This window comes from Anas platyrhynchos, chromosome 15, assembly GCF_047663525.1.
Source record: "Anas platyrhynchos isolate ZD024472 breed Pekin duck chromosome 15, IASCAAS_PekinDuck_T2T, whole genome shotgun sequence".
Classification (NCBI taxonomy): domain Eukaryota; kingdom Metazoa; phylum Chordata; class Aves; order Anseriformes; family Anatidae; genus Anas; species Anas platyrhynchos.
Window position 1 is genome coordinate 17198167 of NC_092601.1, and position 23156 is coordinate 17221322.

The 23156-nt window shown below is 62.8% G+C and overlaps 2 protein-coding genes across 5 annotated transcripts in view; both read right to left on the reverse strand.

Annotated features, from left to right (window-relative positions):
• Positions 1-228: 228 nt before the first annotated feature.
• SREBF1 (sterol regulatory element binding transcription factor 1) lies at positions 229-11862 on the reverse strand. 2 transcript variants are annotated; one of them, XM_038187022.2, is made up of 19 exons: positions 11662-11862; positions 7391-7792; positions 7084-7265; positions 6841-6981; positions 6537-6755; positions 6316-6430; positions 6013-6227; positions 5366-5570; positions 4545-4729; positions 3655-3916; positions 3377-3543; positions 2980-3148; positions 2799-2907; positions 2608-2717; positions 2390-2522; positions 2076-2238; positions 1603-1788; positions 1395-1506; positions 229-1191 (listed from the first exon to the last, which is right to left on the reverse strand). In XM_038187022.2, the coding sequence occupies exons 1-19, from the start codon at positions 11765-11767 to the stop codon at positions 968-970; spliced, it is 3405 nt and encodes a 1134-aa protein (XP_038042950.2). In that variant the 5' UTR covers positions 11768-11862; the 3' UTR covers positions 229-967. The 2 variants fall into 2 exon arrangements, with proteins under 2 accessions (XP_038042950.2, XP_038042951.2); XM_038187023.2 differs by having other exon boundaries at positions 6847-6981; positions 11662-11859.
• Positions 11863-14713: 2851 nt separating this feature from the next.
• TOM1L2 (target of myb1 like 2 membrane trafficking protein) overlaps positions 14714-23156 on the reverse strand; it is a 49881-nt gene continuing 41438 nt past the window's right edge. For 2 of the 3 annotated variants that reach the window (XM_038187026.2, XM_038187025.2), the window contains 3 exons: positions 21191-21250; positions 19344-19380; positions 14714-18875 (listed from right to left, as the gene is read on the reverse strand). In XM_038187026.2, the coding sequence (XP_038042954.1) occupies positions 18727-18875; positions 19344-19380; positions 21191-21250 (246 nt within the window). In that variant the 3' untranslated portion in view covers positions 14714-18726. The remainder of the gene's footprint in view (positions 18876-19343; positions 19381-21190; positions 21251-23156) is intronic. The other variant, XM_038187027.2, reaches the window with a different exon arrangement.

Consider the following 23156-nt stretch of genomic DNA (forward strand, 5'->3'; position numbering starts at 1 on the left):
GAAGCTTGGGTATGGGGGCGGCAGCTCCGGTGCTCCCCACGCGCGTTGGGGTAGGTGGGTTTGGGGTGGCCCCATCCCTGTCCCCTTTGTCCCCCCCCAACCCCATTTTGTGCAAGGAAAGGGGGACCCCACAGGCTGCCCACCCGCCTGGGGGGGGGCTTTTTGCCCCAACCCATCTCGGTTTGCCCCCCCCCCTCCAGTGTCAGAGCCCAGTCCAGCACGCAGCGGTATAAATAATCAGCTTTAATTGTCTGTACAAAACTCTCCAACTATGAAAATACCGTTTAAAAAGGCAAGGCAAAGGGATGGGGGGGGGATGCTGGGGCGTGGCGGGGAGGGGGGGCTATGTACAAGGTGTGAGCAGCGAGGGGAGGGGATGGGGGCACCCACCAGCCCCCCCACACACCCCCAAGGGGGGGGCCTCCCCTTCTCCAAAAGCGCTCGGAGCTGGCGCTCGGCACCGGCTGCAGCAGCTCCAAACTGGGGGGGGACTGGTCAGTGCTGGGGAGGGACGGGGGGGGCCCCTCTTTCCTACCACGGGCACCACCTGGGAGACAAGACGGTGCCACCATAGCTGCCACCACGGGGCAAAACCTCCTGCCCTCCCCAACGCTGGGGTGTCCCCCCCTGGGGCTTGGGGACCGCGGAGAGGGGGACGGGCAGGGGCGCGCAAAGGGGGGCGAGGACGGGCCCCAGCCCTGTGCTGGGGTGCTGCAAGGGGGTGTCGGGCAGCGGGGAGGAGGGTGGCCGAGCACCCCAGTGCCATGCAATACTGTGACAGTGTCACTAGATGTCCCCACGTCCTGGGGACACGCGGGGAGCACCCACTGGGGACGGTGACGAAGGTGGACGCGGCACCCTGGCGCTCCTCCTGCCCGGCGCCTCCAAAAACCTTGAACCCGTCCTGCAGCGAGGGCGAGAGGGCTTTGGGGTGACCCCATCCCCTGTTGTCCCCCCCCCACCCCGGCTACCCCGAGGTGACCGTGGTGCCGCTGCCCAGCTTGATGATCATCTGCTGGCAGTCGTGCAGCGTGCGGCGGTCGCCCAACTTCTCCAGCGTGCGCGCCGCCTCCGCCAGCATCCCCACGCGCTGCCCGGGGGCCGAGAGGAAGCTGGGGGGCAGGTAGCAGGAGGCGAGCAGCAGGGCCTCGGCGTGCTCCCGCGGCGTGGGGTGGCTCTCGGGTTCACCAGCTGCGGGGACAGAGCGGGCGTCAGTCCCTCACCAGCCCTTTGGGTTCTCCGGGTGTGCTGCGAGGCTATTTGGGCACCCCAAAATATTGGGGGAGAAGCTCTCCCTGTCCATGCCGTACCCCCTAAATATGGTGGTGGCAAGCAGCGGGGTGTCCCCATGGGGTACCCGGTGCAGGGGGGGGTTCCCCGAGCCCTTCACCCACCTGTTTTGCTGCCCTGCACCCCTCTCCTCCGCAGGCTGCGGTCCAGCAGCTGGTGGGTGCGCGTGGGGCTGGCGCGAGCCATCAGCCTGGCGGTGGCTTCGTGCAGGAACACCTAGGAGGAGGAGGATGAGGAGGAGGAAGAAGAGGAGGGTTGGGGGGCACAGTACGCGTCCCCACGGGGCTCTCGGAGGCTGGAAGGGGGGCTCACCCTGCGCATGGCGGGCCGGAGGGTCTGCGCCAGGCGCCGCAGGGTGCTGAGGTCCTGCTGGAAGCCGCGGAGCTCCAGGGCGGACGCTTGGTAGGCGCCGCGGAGCTGCTGGCTGGCGCTCATCTGCTGCTGCCACAGGTTGGTGCGGGTGACCAGGAGCAGGTCGCACAGCAGGAGCTGCACCGCCTGCAAGGATTTGGGGAGGACAGACAAAAAGGGGAGAGGGGGGGGGCAGTGAGCGGGACAGACGGACGGGGCGCACCCCGCTACCCTCTCCCCGTGGGCGGGCGGCGCTGCGCGGGACCCCCGCCGGGCTGCATGGCAGGGGCATTGCACTCCCAGTCTGACACATGCAATGCAACTACAATGCACCCCCGCGAGGGCCGGGGACGCCTCCTGCATTTTGGCAATCCCCCCCCCAAAAAAAGAACAAAAAAACCCGCTCCCGGCCCCTCCGGCTCCCCCAGCCTCACCTTGTCGATGGTGCACTTGGGGGGGCTGCTGAGCTCCAGGCTCTCCCGCAGGCAGCTGCTGGCTTTCTCGCAGTGGTTCAGGCTGGCCTGGCTCCCGTCCTGCTTGCTCAGCATGGCCCGGACAGCCTTGAAGGAGTGCAGCGCGGCGCGGGGAAGGGGCTTCCTGCACGGGGACGGGGAGCACGGTGACCACAGACCCCTCGCTGGGCACGGTGAAGCCCCCTCCAGCAGGCGCAGGGGCTGCGCTGACCCCAAATAAAAGGGGGTGCAGAGGAAGAGCTGGCACCCTGCACCCTGCCACCCCCAGCACTCACTCAGAGCCCTGCAGCACCCGGGGCATGGTCTCCACCAGCGGGTAGAGGCGCTCGGCCCCCTCCTCGTCTCCCTGCAGCCAGTGGATAACGGCGCCGATGACGGACGCCCACCACTTGGACACGGGGTCGGTGCCTGCGGGGTAGAAATGGGCATGGAAATGGGGTGTCCACGGCCAGCCCGCTGCCCCCACGCAGCGCCCGGGGGACGCCGGCCTCACCGGTCACCGCCGCCAAGCCGCAGCTGATGGAGGGCGCGGGGCCGGGCGCACCGCTGGCGTCGGAGCAGCCGTTGAGCAGCTGGAGGTACTCCAGGGCATCCGAAAAACGCCTGGTGGGGCAGCAGAGGGGACGTGAGCGGGGCTGGAACCCCCGGTGAGCAAAGGGAAGGGGTGCCCACCCCGACACTCACCCCTCTCCCTGCGCCGCGGGGCGGCCGGGCTCGGGCATGGCCACGCAGCACAGCGCCTTCTCCAGGAGGTGCTCGCGGAAGAGCTGGGTCACCTGCGCCAGCGGGTCCACTGTGGGGCAAAAGGGGTCAGCCCCCAGCCCCAAAATGGATAGGGGGGGGTGCTGGGGGGTTGAGGGGGTACCTGGGTTGCCGGCGGAGCTGTAGATGGTCTCCCTCGGTGCGCCCTTGACGGCCCAGTCGCCATCCACGAAGAAGCGGTGGCCCAAGGGGTGGCAGAGCCACTGCATGGCGGGGGGCACGGCCCCGCCGTGGGACAGGGCCACGCGCCGGGCACTGCACAGGAAGGGGCGCTGCGGGGACAGCACAACATTGGGGTTGGTGGGGGGGCGGAGGGGGTCCCCAGGTCCCATCGATGGAGGGGGACACGACACCAAACCCTGCAGTTTGGGGACAGGCGGCCACATGGAGCAACCAGGTCCCACGGCACAGCTGGGGACGGACACGCCGTTGGGCACCCCACCAAGCCCCCCACAGACAAATGGGGCCGCTCCCCACCCCTTGAACCCCCCAAAACTCACGGCCAAGAAGTGGAAGCAGCGGTGCAGGCTGGCCTTGACGCGCAGGGCGGCTGCCACGTAGATCTCAGCCAGGGCAGCCACGGACACGGCGTCGCCGGCGCACTCGGCCAGGTTGACGGCGCTGAGCGCCAGGTTGATGGCCAGCAGGTGCCCCCCGGCTTGCTTCCCTGCGGGGACCCCCACCGGGCAGGGGGGCGTCAGCAGACAGCATAGCGACACCCCCTCCCCAAAATAACCCCTCCGTGCCCCAATCCCCATCCCGGTGGCACGGCACCTACCCGCGAGGTGCAGCTGGTGCAGGCGGTGATACGCCATGGCGGCGTCGCGTGCGCTCTGACGGACGTGGGCGCGGGGTGGGGGGTCCGGGCGCAGCCCCCCGGCGCGGGCGGCCAGCCAGCGGCCCACCCAAAGGCGCTGCAGGAGGTGGCGCAGCAGGGTCCAGAGCAGGCTGCAGGCCAGGTCCCCGTGGGAGGCGGGCAGGGGGCGGCCCAGGGCCCCCAGCGCCGTGCGCAGGTGCTGAGCCCCCTGCGCGAAGTCGCCCTGCGGAGACCCCCCCCCCCAAATGGGGTATTGGCATGGGGGGGGCGGGGCCAAGGAGGTGGGCGGGGCTAGGGGTTGGGGGCGTGGTCAGGGTTGGGGGCGTGGTTAAGGTTTGGGGGCGTGGTCAAGTTTTTGGGGGGGCGTGGGGAGGGGAGGGTCAAGGAGAGGGGGTTGGGGGAGCCAAAGGGGGCGTGGGAAATGAATGGGGGGCGTGGTCAATGAATGGGGGGCGTGGTCAATGAGGTGGGGGCGTGGCCAATGAGGGGCGTGGCCAATGAGAACGTGTGGGTGTGGTCAGGAGGTGGGGGCGTGGCCCCATCCCAAGGGGTGTGAATGGGACCACGGTGGGTGGGCGGGGCTAAGCCACGTGGAGGGGGCGTGGTCAGGGTGGGTGGGCGGGGTTAGTGCAAATGAGGTGGGTGGGGCATGGGGAAAGTGGGCGGGGCAATCACGGGGAGGGGGTGGGGACAGGGCCAGGGGAGAGGGGTGGGGGGCATCGGGGGGCGGGGCCACGGTGGGCGTGGCTTTGGGAAGTGGGCGTGGCTTGTGGAAAGTGGGCGGGGCTTGGGGGAAGTGGGCGGGGCTTGGGGAAAGTGGGCGGGGCTTGGGGAAAGTGGGCAGGGCTTACCCGCTCGAGGTCGAGGTCAGCCTGGCGGCGGTGGCGCCAGAAGAGGACAGAGGGCTCGGAGTGCGGGGGGGTGACGGGCTCCCCGCAGACGAAGAGCCGCACCACTGCCCCCAGCACCAGCGCCGCGTTCAGCCCCCAGAACACCAGCGTGGGCCACAGCCACTGCGACCACCCCCACGGCTCCTCTGCGTGGGGACGGCGGGCGGTCAGCGGCATCTGGCCCCGTGGAGCCCACCCTGGTGACCTCCACCCCAATGTGCCCACCCCAGTGGCCTCCATCCCAGTGACCCCCATCCCACTGGTGCCCACCCCAGTGACCTCTACTCCCATAGTGCCCACCCCAGTGGCCTCCACCCCAATGGTGCCCACACCAGTGACCTCCATCCTAATGGTACCCACCCCAGTGACCTCCATCCCAATATGCCCACCCCAGTGGCCTCCATCCCAATATGCCCACCCCAGTGACCTCCATCCTAATGGTACCCACCCCAGTGACCTCCATCCTAATAGTGCCCACCCCAGTGGCCTCCATCCCAATGATGCCCACCCAGTGACCTCCACCCCAATGATGCCCACCCCAGTGACCTCCATCCCAATGGTGCCCACCCAGCAGCCTCCATCCCCATGGCCTTCACCCCCACCCCAACACCCTGCACCCCAACACCCTGCACCCCACCAGCCTCCAGCCCACCCCAAACATCCTCCACCCAAAGCCTTTACCCCACCCACAGCCTCCCACCCACCCCAATCCCAACGTTTTCCACCACTCAGCCTCCAACCCACCCCTACCCCAACAGCCTCCACCCCGTGCCAGCGCTTACCCACGGTGCCGGGCTCGGCCATGATGCTCCTGCCAGGCCCCGCAGTGCCCGGGCTCCCCACGGGGGTCGGGGCGCTGGAGCCTCGCAGGAGGGAGGCCAGGGGGTTGAAGGAGAGGCAGAGGAAGACGAAGGCGCAGAGGGCCATGCGGGAGCGATCCAACATGCCCTGGCTGCCGGGAGAGGGCAGCGGGCGCTCCTGCTTCACCTGCGTGGGTAGACCCTCTGTGAGCCTCAGGAACGGGGCACATGGGGCAGAGCATGGGGCACAGGGACACGGGCACAGATATATGGACGTGGGGCACGGCCATGGGGCAGAAGAGTGGGCATGGAGCATGGGGCATGGAGAAGAGGGTTTGGGGTATGGGTATGGCCATGGGTATGGCATGGATTATAGGGGGCATGGGCGTGCAGCATGGTGTTGAGGCACATGTGTAGGGCACAGGGCACGGATATGGGGTACGGGGTGCAGGATACGTGCACGAGGTCCTTAGCAAGGGTGTTGCATCCCCCACACCCCTCCCTCCAGCCCCACACGGGGCGAGGAGCACCCTAAGGGACAAAAGGCCGGGTTCCCACTCCAGCATCCCCCCTCCCAGCTTGGCTCCTGGCCCCCTGGGGACCCCCCATCACCGTGCACCCCCCTGCACCTTGCCATGGTCGCAAAGGGGGCTGTCGGGCTCCGAGTCGCTGCTGCTGGTGCTGCTGCCCCCGCTGAGCGAGAGGGGGCTGCCGCGGGAGGGGGACCCCACATCGGAGGGCGGCGGCGTCAGCATCTCCATCACCTCCGCCTTCACCACCTCCATGGGGGCCTCCGCCTTGGCCCCCCCGCTGCTGCAGGAGGCCACCAGGTCCTTGAGGGACTCTGCGGGGAGCGAGGCAGGGCTGAGACGGGCTGGGGGGGGGGACACAGAAGGATCCTGGACAGCACCTGCCCGCCCCATGGCACTCACTGCTCTTCTGCACGGCCATCCTCAGGCTGAGGTTCTCCTGCTTCAGCTTCTGGTTGCTCTGCTGCAGGTAGCGGATGTACTCGATGGCTTTCCGCAGGATCGCCGACTTGTTGAGCTGCCAGAGACCATGGGAGGGGGCTCAGCCCCTCTGCCAGCAGCCCCCTCCTCACCCCCAGCCCCTGCGCCCTTTGCTCCCCCAAGCCCCGTCACGGCGCACCCACCTTGGCCTCGGTGCCCACCACCAGGTCCTTGAGCTCCACGATCTTGTCGTTGATGGAGGAGCGGTAGCGCTTCTCGATGGCGTTGTGCGCCGTCCGCTTCTCCCCCTTGCCCTGCACCAGCGCCGGTTTCCCGCTGGGCGCCAGCCGGTTGATGGGCAGCTTCTCCGCGTCCACCACCAGCGGCACGGTGGCCAGGATGGTCCCCCCGCTCACCAACGCCTGGAGGGACGCAGGGAGGCATCACCTTGGGGGGGTCCCCGAGCATCCCCAGCCCACCCCGCAGCCCCTCCATGGGGGCACCTACCGGCACCTGCAGCGGGGCCGCGGTGCCGCCGGCGCTGGTGGCCAAGGAGGCGATGCCAGAGGTCTTGGCGCTGCCGGCGTCCGTCTTGACGGCCGTGAGCAGCAGGGAGTCAGCCTTGATGAAATGGGGCTGCAGCAGCACCTGGGGGGGTCGGGGAGGGGGTGGGAGGGGGGGGTCAGAGGGGCTGGGGTGCCACCAGACCCCCCCCCCTTTGATGTGCGTAATCCTCGGTTTTGGGCTTACCGGCACCGGCTGGATCTGGGGCGAGACGGGCTGGGGGGTGGCGGTGGTGGTGGCAGGGGGGGGTCCGGGGGCCAGGAGCTGCTGGGGTGCCACGCTCTGCACGGGGCCGGGCAGCGTCGCCACGGGTTGGACCGGCTGTGGGGTGGGCAGGGGGCTCTGCCCGGCCCCCCCGGGCTGCACGGCTGGGCACGGAGCAGAGGGCGGCGTTAGGGGACCCCCGCACCGAGCCCCCTGCCCAAAATCAGGCAGCCCTGACCCCCCCCCCTCCTCCCTCTACCACCCTCCCTGTGCACCCCAAAATCCTCACCGGGGAAGCCGTGCTGGTTCTGGAAGCCCACCAAGGGCTGGGGGCTAAACTGGCCGGGGGACGCGGGGACGAAGCTGGGGGGGGGCAGCATCACGCCGGGCTGGGGCTGGCTGCTGGGCACGGCCGACGGCTCCTCCTTCACCCCCGGGGCTGTCGGGGGGCCGGGGGCTGGCAGGAGAGGGGCAGGGGGCTGTGGGGTGAAGGGTGCCAGCCCCGGGGGTCCCGGGTACACGTTGCCCTGGGGGGCGGCGGGGGGCGGATTGCTGGGCCCCAGGTAGGTGCCGAGGGTGCTCGGGGCCGGGGGGAGCCCCGGGGGCACGGTGCTGTCGGGGGCACCGAAGGGAGGAGAGTCGAAGAGCCCCGAGAAGTCATTGTCCGAGGTGTTGATCAGCTGGAGCATGTCTGCAAAACAGCCCCCCCCCGGCCCGTCAGCGGTGGTCCCGGACCTTTCCAAGGGGTCCCCAAAACCCTTGGGGGTCCCCAGCCCCACGGCGCTCCCCCCTGGCTCAGAGGTTTCCAGCCCAGCCTGGGGGCAGCGGGGCTGCATTCAGCCCGGGGGGGCACACACCCCCTCACTCATTTCCCATCCACCAGGAACCCCGACAGCCCCCAAAGCAGCCCCCATATCGGGGGGAGGGAGCAGGTTCGGGTGGGGACAGGGAGGTGCCACATCCCGGACCCCCCCACCCCAGTGCCAAGCGCGTGCGCCCCGCTCTCCCCCCAGCACCATGGCAAGCGCAGGGTTAAACAGCACGGATCTCGGGGGTCTGCCCCCCTCACGGGGGGGGGGCACAGACCCGGGGACACCCCCACAGCCGTGCCCCAGCCCCCCCCCATCACCACCCCCCTCCGTTCCCCCAGGGGATGCCCGCAGTGGGGTGCCCCCACTTGTGCACCCCCAGCACGGAGACACCCCAAAAGTGCCACCACCGCGATGACCCACGGGGAGGGGGGGTCCCACCGAGGCACCCCCAGCCCCCCAGCCCCCGGGACACCCCCAGCGAGGTGCCCCACACCCCGGGGCACCCCATGCAGCGGGAAGGGACCGCGGCGAAGCCCCCCTGAGACGCGGGGAGGATGAGGCCGGGGGTACCTTCCCGCGCGGCCGGCGGGGTGGGCGCAACCGGGGGGGGGTCTCCGAGCGGAGACCGAGGCCTCCTCTCAGCCTCGTGCCGAGGAGGCACTGGGATATTTTGGAACCCTTTTTTTCTCGCCTCCTCTCCCCGCGAGGCCCTCCCTGCTCGCCACCCGCGCCAAGCCTGGAGCGGGGCCGGCGATGGGGTGATGCCGACTCCGCCAATCGCCGCCCGCGCGCCCGCCGGCCGCCCCCAGACAGCCCCGCGGCCGCGCCAAGGTGAGCCAGGCCGGGTAACTCGCGGGCACCCCAACGGCACCCACCGCGGTTACTCGGGGTCAGCCGCCCCCAACACCTTCGCCACGAGCCCCCCGAATCCATCCCGGGCACGCCGGGGTGCCCCTCACCACCCCTTTGCGCCCCAGCAGCCCCCTGTGCGTGCTGCGGGTGCTGGAGGAGATGCCCCGCATGGAGAGGGGGCTGCTTTGCACAGCTCCAGCCCCCCCCTATAAGGGGTCAGCACCCCTATTTGCACCGGGGGGCTTTCCAGGGGGCTCTAAGCCTCAGACCCCAAAGCTCACGAGACCCCCAAGGCTCCCCCATGGCGCAGACGGGGGCTCTCCCCTCCCACCCCAATACCCACCAGGGATTTGCGTCCCGTGGCACCCTACAAGCAGCTGCCCCAGCCCTGGGGCTCTGCCCCCACCTGGAGGTGCCAGGGCTGCCCCCACCCCATTGTTTTGGGGGAGCACATGGGGCAGGGCTGCGCACCCGTGGGTCCCAGTGGACGCAGAGCACCCAGGTCCCTGACCACCGGAGGACCCCCAAGGTGGGTGCAGGGACCCATGGCCACGTGGGGACCACAACAAACCCCCGGGGGGGGGGGTCAGGAGGTGGGGCAGATGGCCACGCTGCAGGGGAGCACTGCAAAACCCCTTTGGTTTCTCACCTCCCCACCCTACAAGCAGCTGGGGGCAGCCCCACAGGGCCCCCAGAGCCCCTCAGCAGGGGGACAGCCCCCCACGTGGGGTGTAAGGGCAGGGCAATGGGGCCATGCAGAGCCCCCAGGACCATATATATTTCTAACAGCCCTTTACCAAAAATCTCTAGAAAACCCTTCCCATAAATACCACCGACACACCCAGACCCTCTCCACGGGGCCAGAGAAACACCCCCAGAGGGACACCCTCACCCCACACCCCCATCCCTCTGCACCCCACGGCTTCCTGGGGCTCACGGCCAAACAAAGCGGGGTGTCCCGGCGGTGGCTGCCCGCTGGTGACCCGGCGCACCGTCTCAGCCCTGGTTCGGGGCCAAGGAGGGCAGAGGGGACACCAGCGCGGCTGTGGGGCACGACACCCCGCAGCCAAAGTCCTCGCGGGGAGCCGGGCGGCAGGATGCATCGCTTCCCCCGCTGCTGCCATCTGGTTAAAGGTCACCCCCTTGGCTTTGGGTTTGGGTTCAGTGCCAGCACGGGGACACCGCAACGGCCCCGGAGAGGGGGCTCCCGGCACCGACCTCCCCGAGCGTCCCGTGGGTGCTGCAGGGTGCCGGGGGGCTCGGGCGGCCCCACACCCTCTCCCCACCCCGCCGCGTGCTCCACCGGCTGGGCCGGTCTGTGCCGGGGATGCCTCGGGGCCCCGACGCTCGGCGAGCTCAGCCGGGACGGGCGCCACGTGCTGCCAGCCGGGGAACCTGTTCGGTGCTGGGGGAGGGCTGGCTATGGGGACGGGGGTGGGAATGGGAACGGGTAGGGGTAGGGGTATGGGAATGGGTGCAGGGATGTGGACAGGTATGGGTAGGGGTTGGGTAAGGGTACGGGAACGTGTATGGGTATGGGAATGGTTATGGGAACGGGAATGGGAACCTGTATGGGTATGGGAACGGGTATGGGTATGGGAATGGTTATAGGAATGGGAAAGAAATGGGTATGGGTATGGGAATGGTTATGGGAATAGGTACGGTTGTGGGTACGGTTATGGGAACGGGAATGGGACTTTTATGGGTATGGGAATGGTTATGGGAACAGGAACGGTTATGGGTACGGTTATGGGAATAGGAATGGGAACATATATGGGTATGGGAATGGTTATGGGAATGGGAACGGTTATGGGAATGGGAACGGTTATGGGAATGGGAACGGTTATGGGAATGGGAATAGGAACGTGTATGGGTATGGGAACTGTTATGGGAACAGGTACGGTTATGGGAACCCTTATGGGATCGGGTACAGCTCGGTGCTGGGGAGTGGATCCCACTGGCCCCATCCCCACCGTGCAGCCCCCCTCCCTAAAAGACCCGGTACCAAGGGCTCCGGGCCCGGGGATGCTCCGCAGAGCCCCGGGGCCGCTTCTCCCCCTCCCCTTCCTTCCCTTCCCTTCCCCCCCCCGCCCCGGGAAGCCAGGAGGAATGACCGGGAGTAACCCCGGCGGTGACGCTACCGCGGGGCGGGGCTGGCGGCGACACAAGGCTGGGGGGGGTGCGGGGGGGGTCCCGACACCGGCACCGAGCCCCCCGGGACTGGGGAGGGGGGGGGACACCCGGTACCCGAACCCCCCGGATCGAGCACGACGCAACCCAGCAGCGACTCCGCGCCCCCAAAAACCCCAAATCCTTCCCCCCCCCGGCACCGGGAGCGGCCCCCCCGGGCTGTGCTACGGCTCTCCGGTATTGCACCGAGCCCCCGGTGTTGCACCGAGCCCGCTGCCCCCCCCCCTCTTCTCCAGTATTGCACCGGGCGTTGCACCCCCCGCGGCCACGCGTGGCTTCCCGGCTGGGCACCGGGCACCGGGCACCGGGCACTGCACCCCCCACGGCCACGCGTGGCTTCCCGGTATCGCAGCGAGCCCCCCCCTATTGCACCGACCCCCGGTAATTGCCCCGAACCCCGGTTTTGCACCGAGCCCCCCCTTTTGCACCGAACCCCGGGTGCGCACCGAGCCCTGGGCGCGCACCGAGCCCCGGGTGCGCACCGAGCGCGCAGCGCCGCTCCCAGCCGTCCCCATCCCGGTACCCCATATCCCCCATCCCGGTGCCCCCATATCCCCCATCCCGCTTCCCCCACCCCCCCTCAATCCCTGTAACCCCCCCCAATCCCTGTTCTCCCACCTCCCCTAATCCCAGCGCCACCATAACCCGGTACCCCCCCCCCTCTCCTCCCTCTCCAAAACCCGGGGCTCCCCGGGGTCCCCCGCACCGTCGATGTCGCTGAGCAGCGCCGTGTCGATGTCGCTGCCCCCGGGCAGCCCCAGGGCCGGGGCCAGCCCGTCCAGGCTCCCGTCGTCGAAGGCGAGGGCGCTCATCCCCGCAGCTCAGCACCGGCGGCGCCGCCCGGCCGCGGCCGCTCGCACCATGAGCGCCGGGGACCTGCGGCCGGGAGGGGCGGGAGCCACCGGGGGGGGGGGGGGGGAGGGCGGGACGAGGGGCGGCCCCGGGAACGGCCCCGAGAACGGCTCCGGCAAAGGCACCCCCTCCTCGGGGTGCTGCTCCCCCCCTTGTGGGGTGTCCGTCTCTGCAGCAGGGTCCTGGGTAGAGAGTTATTGGGCACCTGGGAACCAAGTGGATCAATAGCTGGGCACCAAATTAATCGATAGCTGGGCACCGAATTAATCAATACCCGGGCACCAAGTTCCTGGGCACACAATACTTGGGTACCAAATAAATATCTGGGCTTCAAATAAATCAGTTCCTGGGCACCAGACAGCCAGGCACCGAATAAATCCCTGGGAGCCAAATTAAAGCCCTGGGCAGCCAGTACCTGGGCACCCAGTACCTGGGAACCAAATCAATACCTGGGCATTAAATAAATCAATATCTGGGCATTAAATAAATCAATACATGGGCACCAAATAAATCAAGACCCAGGCAAAAAGTTCCTGTGCACCCAATATTTGTGTACCAAATCAATACCTGGGCACCAAATTAATGAATACCTGGGCACCAAGTACCTGGGCACCCAGTACTTGGGAATCAAATAAATATCTGGGCTCCAAATAAATCAATACCTGGGCACTGAATCAATACCTGGGCACCAGACATCCAGGTGCCAAAAAAATAAATCCCTGGGCACCAAGTTAAATCCCTGGGCACCAAGTACCTGGGTGCCAAATAACTACCCAGGCACCAAATCAACACCTGGGCACCAAATAAATGCGTGGGCACCAAATACCAGGGCACCAAATAAATTACTGTGCACCAAATAATTATCTGGGCTCCAAATACCTGGGCTGCCCCAGCATCGTGCACCCAGGGGAGCTCAGAGGGGCCCAGCGCAGCCAGAGGGTGCTCACAGAGGGGGGGTGCTGGGATTTTGGGGGAGCCCCTTTTGTTTTGTCTCAGCTCCGGGAATAACTTGGGAAAATGAAACCAACTGCGCCAGCAGCCCCTCTGAAGTTTGCCTGCTCTGCCAAGCAGGACAGAGGCTGCCCAATAATTAATTAAAGCTGGCTGAACCCTAAAATCCTCCCCCCCCCGCCCCCCCGGTGCACCCCTGTGCAAAATCCTGCGTGGGGCACCCCATGGTGGTGGCAGAGCTGGGGGGCTCAGCCCAGCCCCGCTCCGGCTGGAGCTGCTTGGGTGTTTTCAGAGGCTGTTGAAACCCCCCCCAGAAGCCCCCCCTAACTTGCCATGGGGTGCCTCAGGGGGGCTGCACGCTATCTCTCCCCCCCCTTCCATTTTATTAGGGTCACTGTGGGGGCGAGCGTGCCGTGTCCCACAAAGCAGCCGAGCGCAAACGCAAGGGTCGCACCCCTTTAATAACCCACCGCGAGGGGGGCAGGGAACCAAAAAAAAACCCAAAACCACCCAAACAGCTTTATTCCCACTCCAACCTAGATTCCGCAGGGCCCCTTCCCGTCCCACACCCCCCAAAAAAAACAGAAAGGCCACGCTCCCCAGGGCCCCCCCACACCATGGGGCCACCAAACGGCACCCGCGGGGCGGTGGGCGAGGGTCTGGGGGTCCCAGGCCGGCCGGGTTGGGTTGGGTGGTGGCGGAGGGGCTGCCACGCGGGGTGGGGCTCCCCGAGGGTAAGCTCGGTTGGGTTGCGCGGTGGGTAAGGAAAAAAAAACCCCGCCCGTAGAACCAGCGCCACGCAGCCAATAAGCGCGGCGGCCGGAGTGGAGTGATCCTGCATCACGGCGCGGGGCCCGCGATTACATCATGTCGGGGCCGCCGGGATCCGCCGCCGGGGACACGTGGTGCTGCCCAAGCTGCCGGGACGCTCAACTTCCCCGGCACGGGGCGAGCAGGAGATGGGAAACGAACCGCAGCCGCCACGGCGAGAGCTGGGCGCACGGATGGATGGGCTCGAGTGGCCACCTTGGGCTTGAGTGGCCACTTTGGGCTCATGTGGCCACTTCGGGCTCGTGTGGCCACTTCGGGTTCGTGTGGCTGCATTGGGCTTGTATGGCCACTTTGGGCTCATGTGGCCACTTTGGGCACGTGGCCACATCGGGCTCCTGTGGCCACACCGGGCTCATGTGGCTACTTTAGGCTCCTGTGGCCACTTTAGGCTCCTGTGGCCGTTTTGGACTCTTGGGGCCACTTTGCGCCCGTGGCCACCTCGGGCTCGCAGCACCGGGGCTGCCCCCAGCACCCCGACCCCAGCACCCCAACCCCAGCACCCCTCGTGCAGCTGGCACCCGCTGCCCCCAGCCACCGCTGTCCCTCCGTGCCCCCTGTGCCCGGGGTTGTTGTGCCCCAGCGCGTGCTGCCAGCAGATTTAAAGCCTCTCCCTCGTTACCCGAGGCTGCGGTGGCAGCCGTCCCCTCCGGAGCCACCTGGGTCCCTGCTGGAGGTAGAGGAAGATTTTGGGATCTGGGGATCTCTGCCCCACGCACAGGGGGGGCAGCGCACACGTCTGGTGCCCACCGCAGGGCACGGCGCTGCAGGTTTGCACCCGGAGCTTTTTCTGGGGATTCCTGCTCAGCAGCTGAGCACCTCCCCGAGCTGTGCGCCCACCAGGATGCTTCCGACACAGGCACGAGCTCAGCACCCCCCCCCCTCACAAACGAGGATGTGGGGAGCAAATTCCTGGCCCGTGAGCCAGGAGAAGCTTGGGCTGGGAACCTGGGGGCACCGCAGCGCCCAGCAGCTCGTCCCCAGCCGCTTTCTAGCTCACCAAAAGCTGATCCCAAGCCACCCCCCGAGGGCCACCGGGGCACCCCGGGCACAAGAGCCATCCCCCCAAGCACCCCCGTGCCCGTCCCCAGCCAAGACACCCGAGGGACAGAGAGCGCAGGGCCCGGTGACACGAGTAGTGCGTTTATTGGAGAATCTCACATGCAGGAACCAAAGTAGAGATGATTTCTGGAACAAGTTAAACGACGGCGGATTAATACAGGTGAATCTCCCGTGAGTGAACACTTGCTAGGTGAATACAGCAACGTTTTAGTGTTGGGTTTCTTCACTTTTTTTTTTTTTCTTTTTTTTGCGTTTTGTTCCTCTTTACGCAGTCGATCTCTGTAAGTAGTTACGTCCCCCTCCTCTCCCTACCCCGTTCCCAAACAAACAAAAAAAAATACCCAGTATCTTCAGTAAATAAATATTATCCACTTTCATCTGGAAAGCCTACAGCTGTAATATACAGAGAAGCTATTACACAGGTTACATTTGTAGGGCTAACGACAGCTCGTAATGCCGGGTACAGAACGAGGAGCTCATAAAAACCCAGAGCTGGGAGGTGGGCGCCTGTTTGCCGCGGGCTCAGCAGGACCGGAGCTTGGTGAGGCTCCAAATCCAGCTGGCCCTCAGCAAAACGCATCCTCACCTCTCTCCTGGACGGAGCAGCGGGGACGCCGGGGCTGGGAGCCTGCTCCAGAGGCTGCATTTTGGGGTGAATTGTGCTGGCGGACACCAGCATCGCCTCCGAGGGCACGGCTGGGGATCCCTGCCTCCTCAGCAGGAGCCGTGGGTGCCCCAGCAGCTGAAGGGTGACCTCCAGGACGCCTACAAATCCACTCGCCGATTGCCTGCTTCAGTATTTCCATAAAAATATCCGTCCTGAGCTGTTTTGTTGTTTTTTTTTTTTTCCAGGGTAGGCTCGGCGAGCCTTGTGGTCAGCACGGAGGAGGTAAACAATGACTGGGCTGGATGAGCCTGGCCCAGCAGGGATGGAGATAGCACAGGCAGAGCCCCGCAGGATCCCAGCAGCCAAAAGGAGACCTCAGCACCCCAGTACGCACCAGTCTCCCCACTGAGGCTGTTCCCTTTCAAAACCACCGGGGCACGTTTTTAGGAGCAGTTCTGTGAGCCTCGCCGAAGCACCCTGGATGTCCGCACGGCGCGTTGTGAGCTACCACACCTGCCCAAGGAGCAGCTGAAAGCTACACGCAACAATTAAAAAAAAAACAACAAAAAAAAACCCGAAGGAGGCATTTAAATAGAAAGCATTCATTTCTTACACCTCGGGGTTAACAGAAGGGGTTAAAAACACACCGGAAAGGGAATACACTGACAAAATAAATATCTCAACCTAGGACAGGGTAGGATTAGAACTGACGAAGGACCCCGGGAATAATTTAGTGTCGTTAGCAAGCCGTGCCCCCCGGCCTGCCCGGGGAGCCTCAGGATGGTTCCCCAGGCGCAAAGCTCCATCCCCCTTCTCGCTCACACCACGGCCACTTGCACGGAGGAATTTAGGGTGAAAGCGAAGGAAAAATTAATCACGGGTCAGTCTTCCAAAGCGAAAATCCCCTTCCCTTTCCTCCCAGGCTGTTTCCAGCTTGCAGGTTATCCGCAGGGCGCACGAGGACGGGGAAGGTGGGGGATCCTGATACAGGACATTAGGGAGCTCCAGCGCAGCTCTCCGTCTGTTAAAGGAGGCTCAGGACAAACCTTGGCTCCTCCACACGCTCTTTCCCTGCCATCATTTCCCTCCCCTGCGTGCTGGGTGCTGTGGGAGCCAGCCTGGCCAGCCCCGGGGGGCTGCACCTCCACCGAGAGCCCCCCCAGGCTTAGGAGGAAGAAGCGGGGTTCCCAGCTCCCTGTCTTTGTGTAGGGCTGGGGGAAGGAGGGGCAGCAAATCCATAGCAGTGGGGGACTCCAGGGGCTCTGGTGACAGCCCTGGTGCTGTTCTTGCCACTCAGCATCATTCGGCATCGCTCCGCGCTTGAGCCATGCGATTATCGCCCTGGGCTTGGCAGGGAAGCTGGATTAACACGCTCAGAATCACCTGATGCGGCCATTTACGGGGTCGACGTGTTTCAAGGATTTAGAAGCAGAAGCACACTCCTAAAAACACCCACGGAGCTTTTTTCTGCACCGACGGGAATACCCACAGCTCCTTCTGCGCCGGCGAGGCTGCTCGGGCGATCACCAGACGCTGTCTGGAACCAAATCAGCGCCGCAGCAGAAATTTCCTCGGGTTTCTGGAGCTTGGGGCCACAGCTGCAGGAAGGCAGAGCCTGGCAGGAGCTGGCTGCGGGGTGTCTGGCACCCCAGCACCTGAGTGTCGGGCTCACCTTGTGCCAAAGAGCGAGGGCGGCGCGGGAGAGCAGCAGGGCGCTTTCCTTCAGCCACAGAGAGGAGAAAAATTGAGGGAAACCCTCTGCAGACTCACACAGCGAGGCTTCGGGGACGCAGAGGGTGAGCCAGCAAGCAGGGAGAAGAGGCAGCGTGGTCCCCAAGCCATCTCCATCCTTATACTGATTTTTCTTGGCCTCTTGCAAGCCGTACAGGGGGCTACGGGGCAGCAGGGGGGGCAAAGCAGAGCTGGGGGTGGCCAAGGCAGGCAGGGCAGGACAGAAGGGAGGATGGCAGGGACAGCAGAAAGGGCCAGCTGACCTGGGGTGGCCTGGAAAACCTGCACCAAACAATTCTTCCCTGCAGAGCTGGAGCTGACAGCCCTCAGCCCACCAGGGACAAGGTTTTTCTGCGTCGCGAGCCACCGAGCGCGGCGTGCCTCAGAGTTTGTTAGGAGCTGAACCAACCGTGCCCGGATAAAGCCTCTCTCTCTCACATCAGCTGTCTGCAGCACGGCTTCGTGCGCTAGAAGCAGCACCGGAGCCAGCTCGGCACGCAGCAGCAGCCCGGGCAGCCCGGCTGTGCCAAGGCGAGGTGGGCGCACGGGGAGGAATCCCCCCAGGAAGAGCAGCCCCCCAGGAGCTGGGAGTGATAAAGGGGCAGGGGCTGCAAAGGATGCTCCAAAAACATTTAGGGTTCCATCTAGCATGGCCACAATCATCCAAGACTCTCTCAGGCCCTAAAGGAAAGGAGTTGTTCCTCCTCCAGCACGGCTACGGATAACCATCTCCATCAGCATTCCCTCACGAGCCTCTGTAGGGTTCTCCTCTCCTCACAGATGCTATTTACGCCAGCCCAGACAAACGCAGGGCTCTGCAGCCACTGAGGAGGGGATCTAAGGTAAGGAAAAAAATAACCCAGCTATTTTAAAAAAGGCAAACATGCTAGAAAAAAAATAAAATAAAAAAAATCCTCCTGCGCGAAATGCTCTCCCAAAGAGCAAACTGCTCGGTGTGCTAACGTTCCAGCATCCATTCAGCTCGGCGCTTTTCATTCTCGTCAACTGCCAGAGCGACCGGACAGAGCCAACAGACTGCTTTCAAATTAGAGCAAGCCCAGATAAAACACAAGGAAGAAAATACCCCGTGAGATTAGGAATCCGGAGCGCCGCGCCGCGCGGGGAGAAGCGGCCACCATATGGTAGCAGGAGATGTGTGAGTGGGAGAGTAAAAGGATTTTAACTTGTGAAGCACATGTTGAAAGGGGAACAGTTGCTCCTTGCTGTCGAATCCGACACGAAAGCCAATACATTAACATTTTATCTAAAAATAAAGCCCCGCTCCCTCTGAACATTCCAGCTCAGTCAATTCCATGCTGATCGACAGAGCAGTCTACTTGGCAGGACCTGCCTCCAGAAGAGGATGATCCCGACATAAATTGAAGGGCAAGGCTGCTCTCTCCCCTCTGGGCTTTTGTTTCAACACAGTGTGACGTACTCATGCATTCGAAAGAGGTTTTCAGCATCAAGAGCTGGTTTTGTGCAGCCGGGATAGGAAGGAGGGGATTAAGCAAGTGCTGGAAAATCGTGGTCTGGCAGGAAGAGCGTCGGACTGAAATAGAAAGAAGTCGGCTTTGTGGGGAGGGGTTGCTGGAGACAGGGAGGGAGGAGAAGGAGGAGAAGCGATCAGTGGAGCCGGGGGGGGCGAGGGGGGCGTTGTTAGCCGAGTGCTGAGAGAGGACGAGGTGGCCGGACGGCGATTTTTCTCCTGCAGAGCCCAGGGGGTGGCCGAGCAAATCCTCAGAGTGCGAAGAGGGCGTCCTCCGAGCGCTCCTGCTTTTTCCTGCTCGAAGGGTTTGTCGGCGGGGTGGGGGCTTCCAGGGGAGGGGACGGCAGGTTGGGAACCATCTCGGCCGCTTTGGCTCGCTCTTCTAAAAATTTGTCAAATTCTGCAATGCAAAAAAAAAAAAAGGAAGGCGGGTAAGAAGTGGGGCTGTGCCTTTAGCCAGAGGTTGGTGGGGTCCGAAATCCCTGGTGTCCCACAAGGCTGGGATTGCAGGAAAGGGCACAGATGTCCTCTGAGCCACCCCAGCTCAGGCAGCAGGGGGGATCAAAGCCCACCCTACACGATCAGCACGGCAGGAGAGGGGAAACCTCCTTCCAGAGGGCTGAGCAGCTCGGACGTGCACCCTCCGGGCACCAACACAGTGCGCATCCAAGGGAGATGGCAGGAAAGCGCTTACAGCGGGGAGGGCTCCTCAATAAACACCAACTTTTTGCAATGAAACGCTCTCTTCCAAGCACACAGAAGCATTTATTGGGGAACAGCAGGCTGGGAGAAGCTGGCATCTCAGCAGGGATCAGAGATCGTTCAGTCTGGACACTAACAGGGCACGGCTCACGGCATCTCCGCTTACCTTCGCTGGTCACTCCTTCTTCCAGCTCATCTCCCTTCTGCAATCGGAACAAAAAGGAGTGTGAGTACACAGGCAGAGCCTCGCCCCCGCTGTCACCCCTCGTCCCCATTAAATGCAACGGGATGGCTCCCACCACTCACTTCCAGACGCTAACTGCTGAGCAAATAGGGGGAAATCGGGGAAATGGCAGGGCCCCCGCACCAGGCCGGTGGTGAGCGACACGTCACCGAGCTGAGAGCTGAAGGAGCAGCACCAGAGATGCCTCTGAAGGTTGCTGGTGGCAGCTGGCTGCAAAATTGTTCCCTGCTGGAGCTGAGAGGCAGCCCAGCTCTGCCTCAGACTGAAAGCCTGCTCCAAACCTGGGCTGCACGAGGCAGAAAGCACCCCCACACGCCCCTTAAAAAGGTCTGTGGATGTGGGGTGCTTTCAAATAAAATGTGCTTTAACTGGCAAAGGACACGTGCCACGAAATAGTTTAGGGACAGTGTTCTTTCCGTGGGGGTTCATTTTAGATGCCCTACAAAAAAACAGAGGTTCCTGGTGCCCAGGCTGTGAGGTACAAAGGCCGGGATGCCGTGGGGCCAGGACGTTTCTAGCAGCTGTGTGCACTTCAAGGTGGGAATTCCCAACAGTTCCTTAAGGAGGAAATTAAGTCCAAGCAGGTGGCATCCTTGTCAGTCTGTTAGGACACTAAAAAAAGCACGAGCTTTCCCACCAGGAGAGTGTGAGCACCAAAATGTCACCCAGCATCTGAAAGCTTTCCATGGTCCTGAGGTTCCCCAGGGTACCTGCAGCAGCCACATGCACGTGTAATTTTCCCCAGCGTACCCCAAAAGGGGTGAGGGGACACCTACAGATCACCTAACCTCTGGTTTGCTCTTTTTAGGGCAGAACAGATGCACAGAGCTCCCTCGGTACCTCTCCAGAGCTTTATAACTTCTGCTAAATTAATTTACCTGGCTCAGAGCCCCCAGCTCTGGCTGGAGGAGAGCTGCGGGAGCAGGGAGAGCGAGGAGCACCGGGAGGAGGTGTTCCTGATGGGCACGGTGACCACACAAAGGAACATTTTGGTTCGCTTACAGCACGTCTGAAAGAACAGCCTGAACTGCAACCCACCGCCCGGCCCCAAAGTGCTCTCGGTTAATTTGAGTCAGGTGCTTGCATCAAAAAAAAAAAATAAACCAACAAACCCTGGATAAATGCGTACTGGCTGTGCCACCGCCTAACCCACGGGTGTCCTGGCACAGCAAAACAAACCCCAGACAGAAAGAAAAGCTCCTTATGTCTTCGGTTTGTTTGTTCGATAATTACCAGACGCTAATCTTTTGGGAGAAACTGAAAGCTGTAAACACTGGAGAGACGTTGTTATAAATTATTATTATTATTATTACTATTATTGGTGTTGTGATGATGAAACGTATCAAGATTTCCTGCTCACGTATTTAACAAAAGCATCTTGATTTGGAAGGCACCTAGGCCCTGATGCAATATCTCCAAGAGCTTGCCTGGAAGCAAACCCGTCCTTGGGTAGCTTTAAGCACGTGGCTGAAGTTTGGTGGGGGACTCAGGTAACCCTAAGACGTGTTTAAATGCTTCCCTCTGCAGGGAGCAAACACACAATGTCTGGAGAAGGAGCATGGAGAAGGGAGAACAAAACAGGGCAGAAAAAAACGTGTTGGATTGCTGAGCACAGCCCCATCGCCCCCTGCTTACATACACCCCCCAAAAGGAGCTAAGCTATGAGATTTGTATTTTCTCTGCTCCCTGTTACGAGAAACACCAGGAACTGCACTGCATGGGAAATCATCTAATTATCGTGTGAAAAATGAAAAAATAAAGCGTCTCACCAAGTCGGTACTGAGCCACTCCTCAATGTCATCCATGACAGAGGACTGTGCAACAGGGATCTAGGGAGTGCAGCGAGAGAACAGCAAGGCAGGCAAAACCCCAAACACATCCACAACCACGGCCACAGAGCGATGGAAAATGCCAGAAAGGAGATTAAAAACAAAAACAAAAAACAAAACAAAAACAGAGATGTAACATGTGCTGGAAAAAAAAAAAGGCAACAAAATATAAATGGCATTTCAAATAAAGAAACACTCGGGAAGGAACTTATGAACAACAAGGCTAAAAAAAAACGAGAGAGAGATTATGAGGAGTGACGTGACTGGATGCCAGCAAGATGGGTAAACTTCTCGACCACATATTAAAACCATCAGGACGGACTGATGATTCTAATCTTGATCGTGAAAAGCTTTTCAGGGTAGAATACTGGATATCGGTTAAGTTTTTAAATGTTCAATTTACACTTTTTTTTAATTCTTTTTTTAAACGGGTATCGGGCACGATGAGGGGTTAGCAGGAAGAGGGGCTCAAAGCCTTCTGGCACCACTCGGAGGAAAGAAATTCCACTTTTTTCTGCAGGTGGAGGCGGCCCAAGCCTCAGACAAACAGCGATGTTTCCCTCCGGATCCTCCTCCCACCGCAGCACGCAGGGCTCGGCGAGCCCCAACACAGCAGCTTTTGGAAACCTGTCCCAGCCCTGCTCCTCTCCAAACGCAGCCCTGGGGGAGGCAGCGGGTCCCAGCCTGTGCCAGCACAGCCTGGAGTCCCCAGGGCGCAGCGAGGAGGAGGAGGACGGGGCTGCGGCTCCTGCTGCTCCCGGCTCCTGTCCCTTGGCACCGTGCGGTGCTGGCTGGAGCACGGCCACCAGGCTCCCACCACGAATAACTCAACAAAAAGGTGTGAAGGTGGCTTGTCCTGCTGTGCTAACACCGCTCACCACGTGCTGTGCGCCAGGGGACCGGGCACGGTGCGCTGGGCGCTGCGGCGCAGCCGGGGCACGGAGCGCAGGGGGGAAATGACTGAAGCTAGCCGGAGGGTTCCCTGGTGAATTACACTGCTGAAAGACAAAAGAGGGCTGTGGAAGGAGTAAACAGGAAAGCACCACGACGGGATAGTGAGGACAACCCGAGGAACACTCGAGAAGCAGAGGCAGGGGTGCAGGTTGCAGGGCAGGGCATGGCCGGCGAGCAGTAGGGCTGGCAGGAGAGAGAGCCTGGCAGGGCTGGGGAGGCTTCCCCAGGATGAAAAGGGGGCAGGGGCTGGGCACAGCTTTCCCTGGAGGCTTTTTGGGGAAAGAAGAGCTGGCAGAGGGTTTGCAGGTGGATCCAGAGGGAGCTGCAGCTTTCCCAGGGACTTGTAGGGGAGGCAGACAGAGAGACACTGACTTACAGGCAGCGATTTGACATTTTGCCTTGCTTTCGGCTACCACGTGAAGATCCAAAGCAGAAAATCCGCTCCTGCAGTTGGGTTTGGGACAGGGTGGATTTAGGATAACTAAAGTTTGGAATGGGGAGCTGAGCCAGGCACGTCCGATGCTAGCACCGCGTGCTGAAGCCGCCGCGAGCTGGCGCGGACGGCGAGCAACGAGAGGAGAGCTCCCCAGACATCTCCCAACGTGTTCCTTCCCAAGGACAAGTCACATCTTGTCGAACCGACTCGTTAGGTTAACAGCTTTTGGGAACCTGGCTTCAGAGATATGGAGCAATGAATTTATTCAGCCTCCAGCAACCCGAAAGCGGTGCTTTGGGAGGTGCAGCCTGCCGAGCTGCCGGCTGGTTCGCAGCTCCGAAAGACACCTCGATTTCTTTAAGGATATTAAAAAAGGTGTGGATTTTAATTTCTTCTCCTTGAATAAAGTCAGTGCAGCTGCTCTAAAAAGCCCGGTGGGCGCTGTATCAGGAGGAAGAGGGATTCAGATCTCGGCTGTCCTGAAAACACGCCAGGTGAGCGAGCAAGTAATGGGTT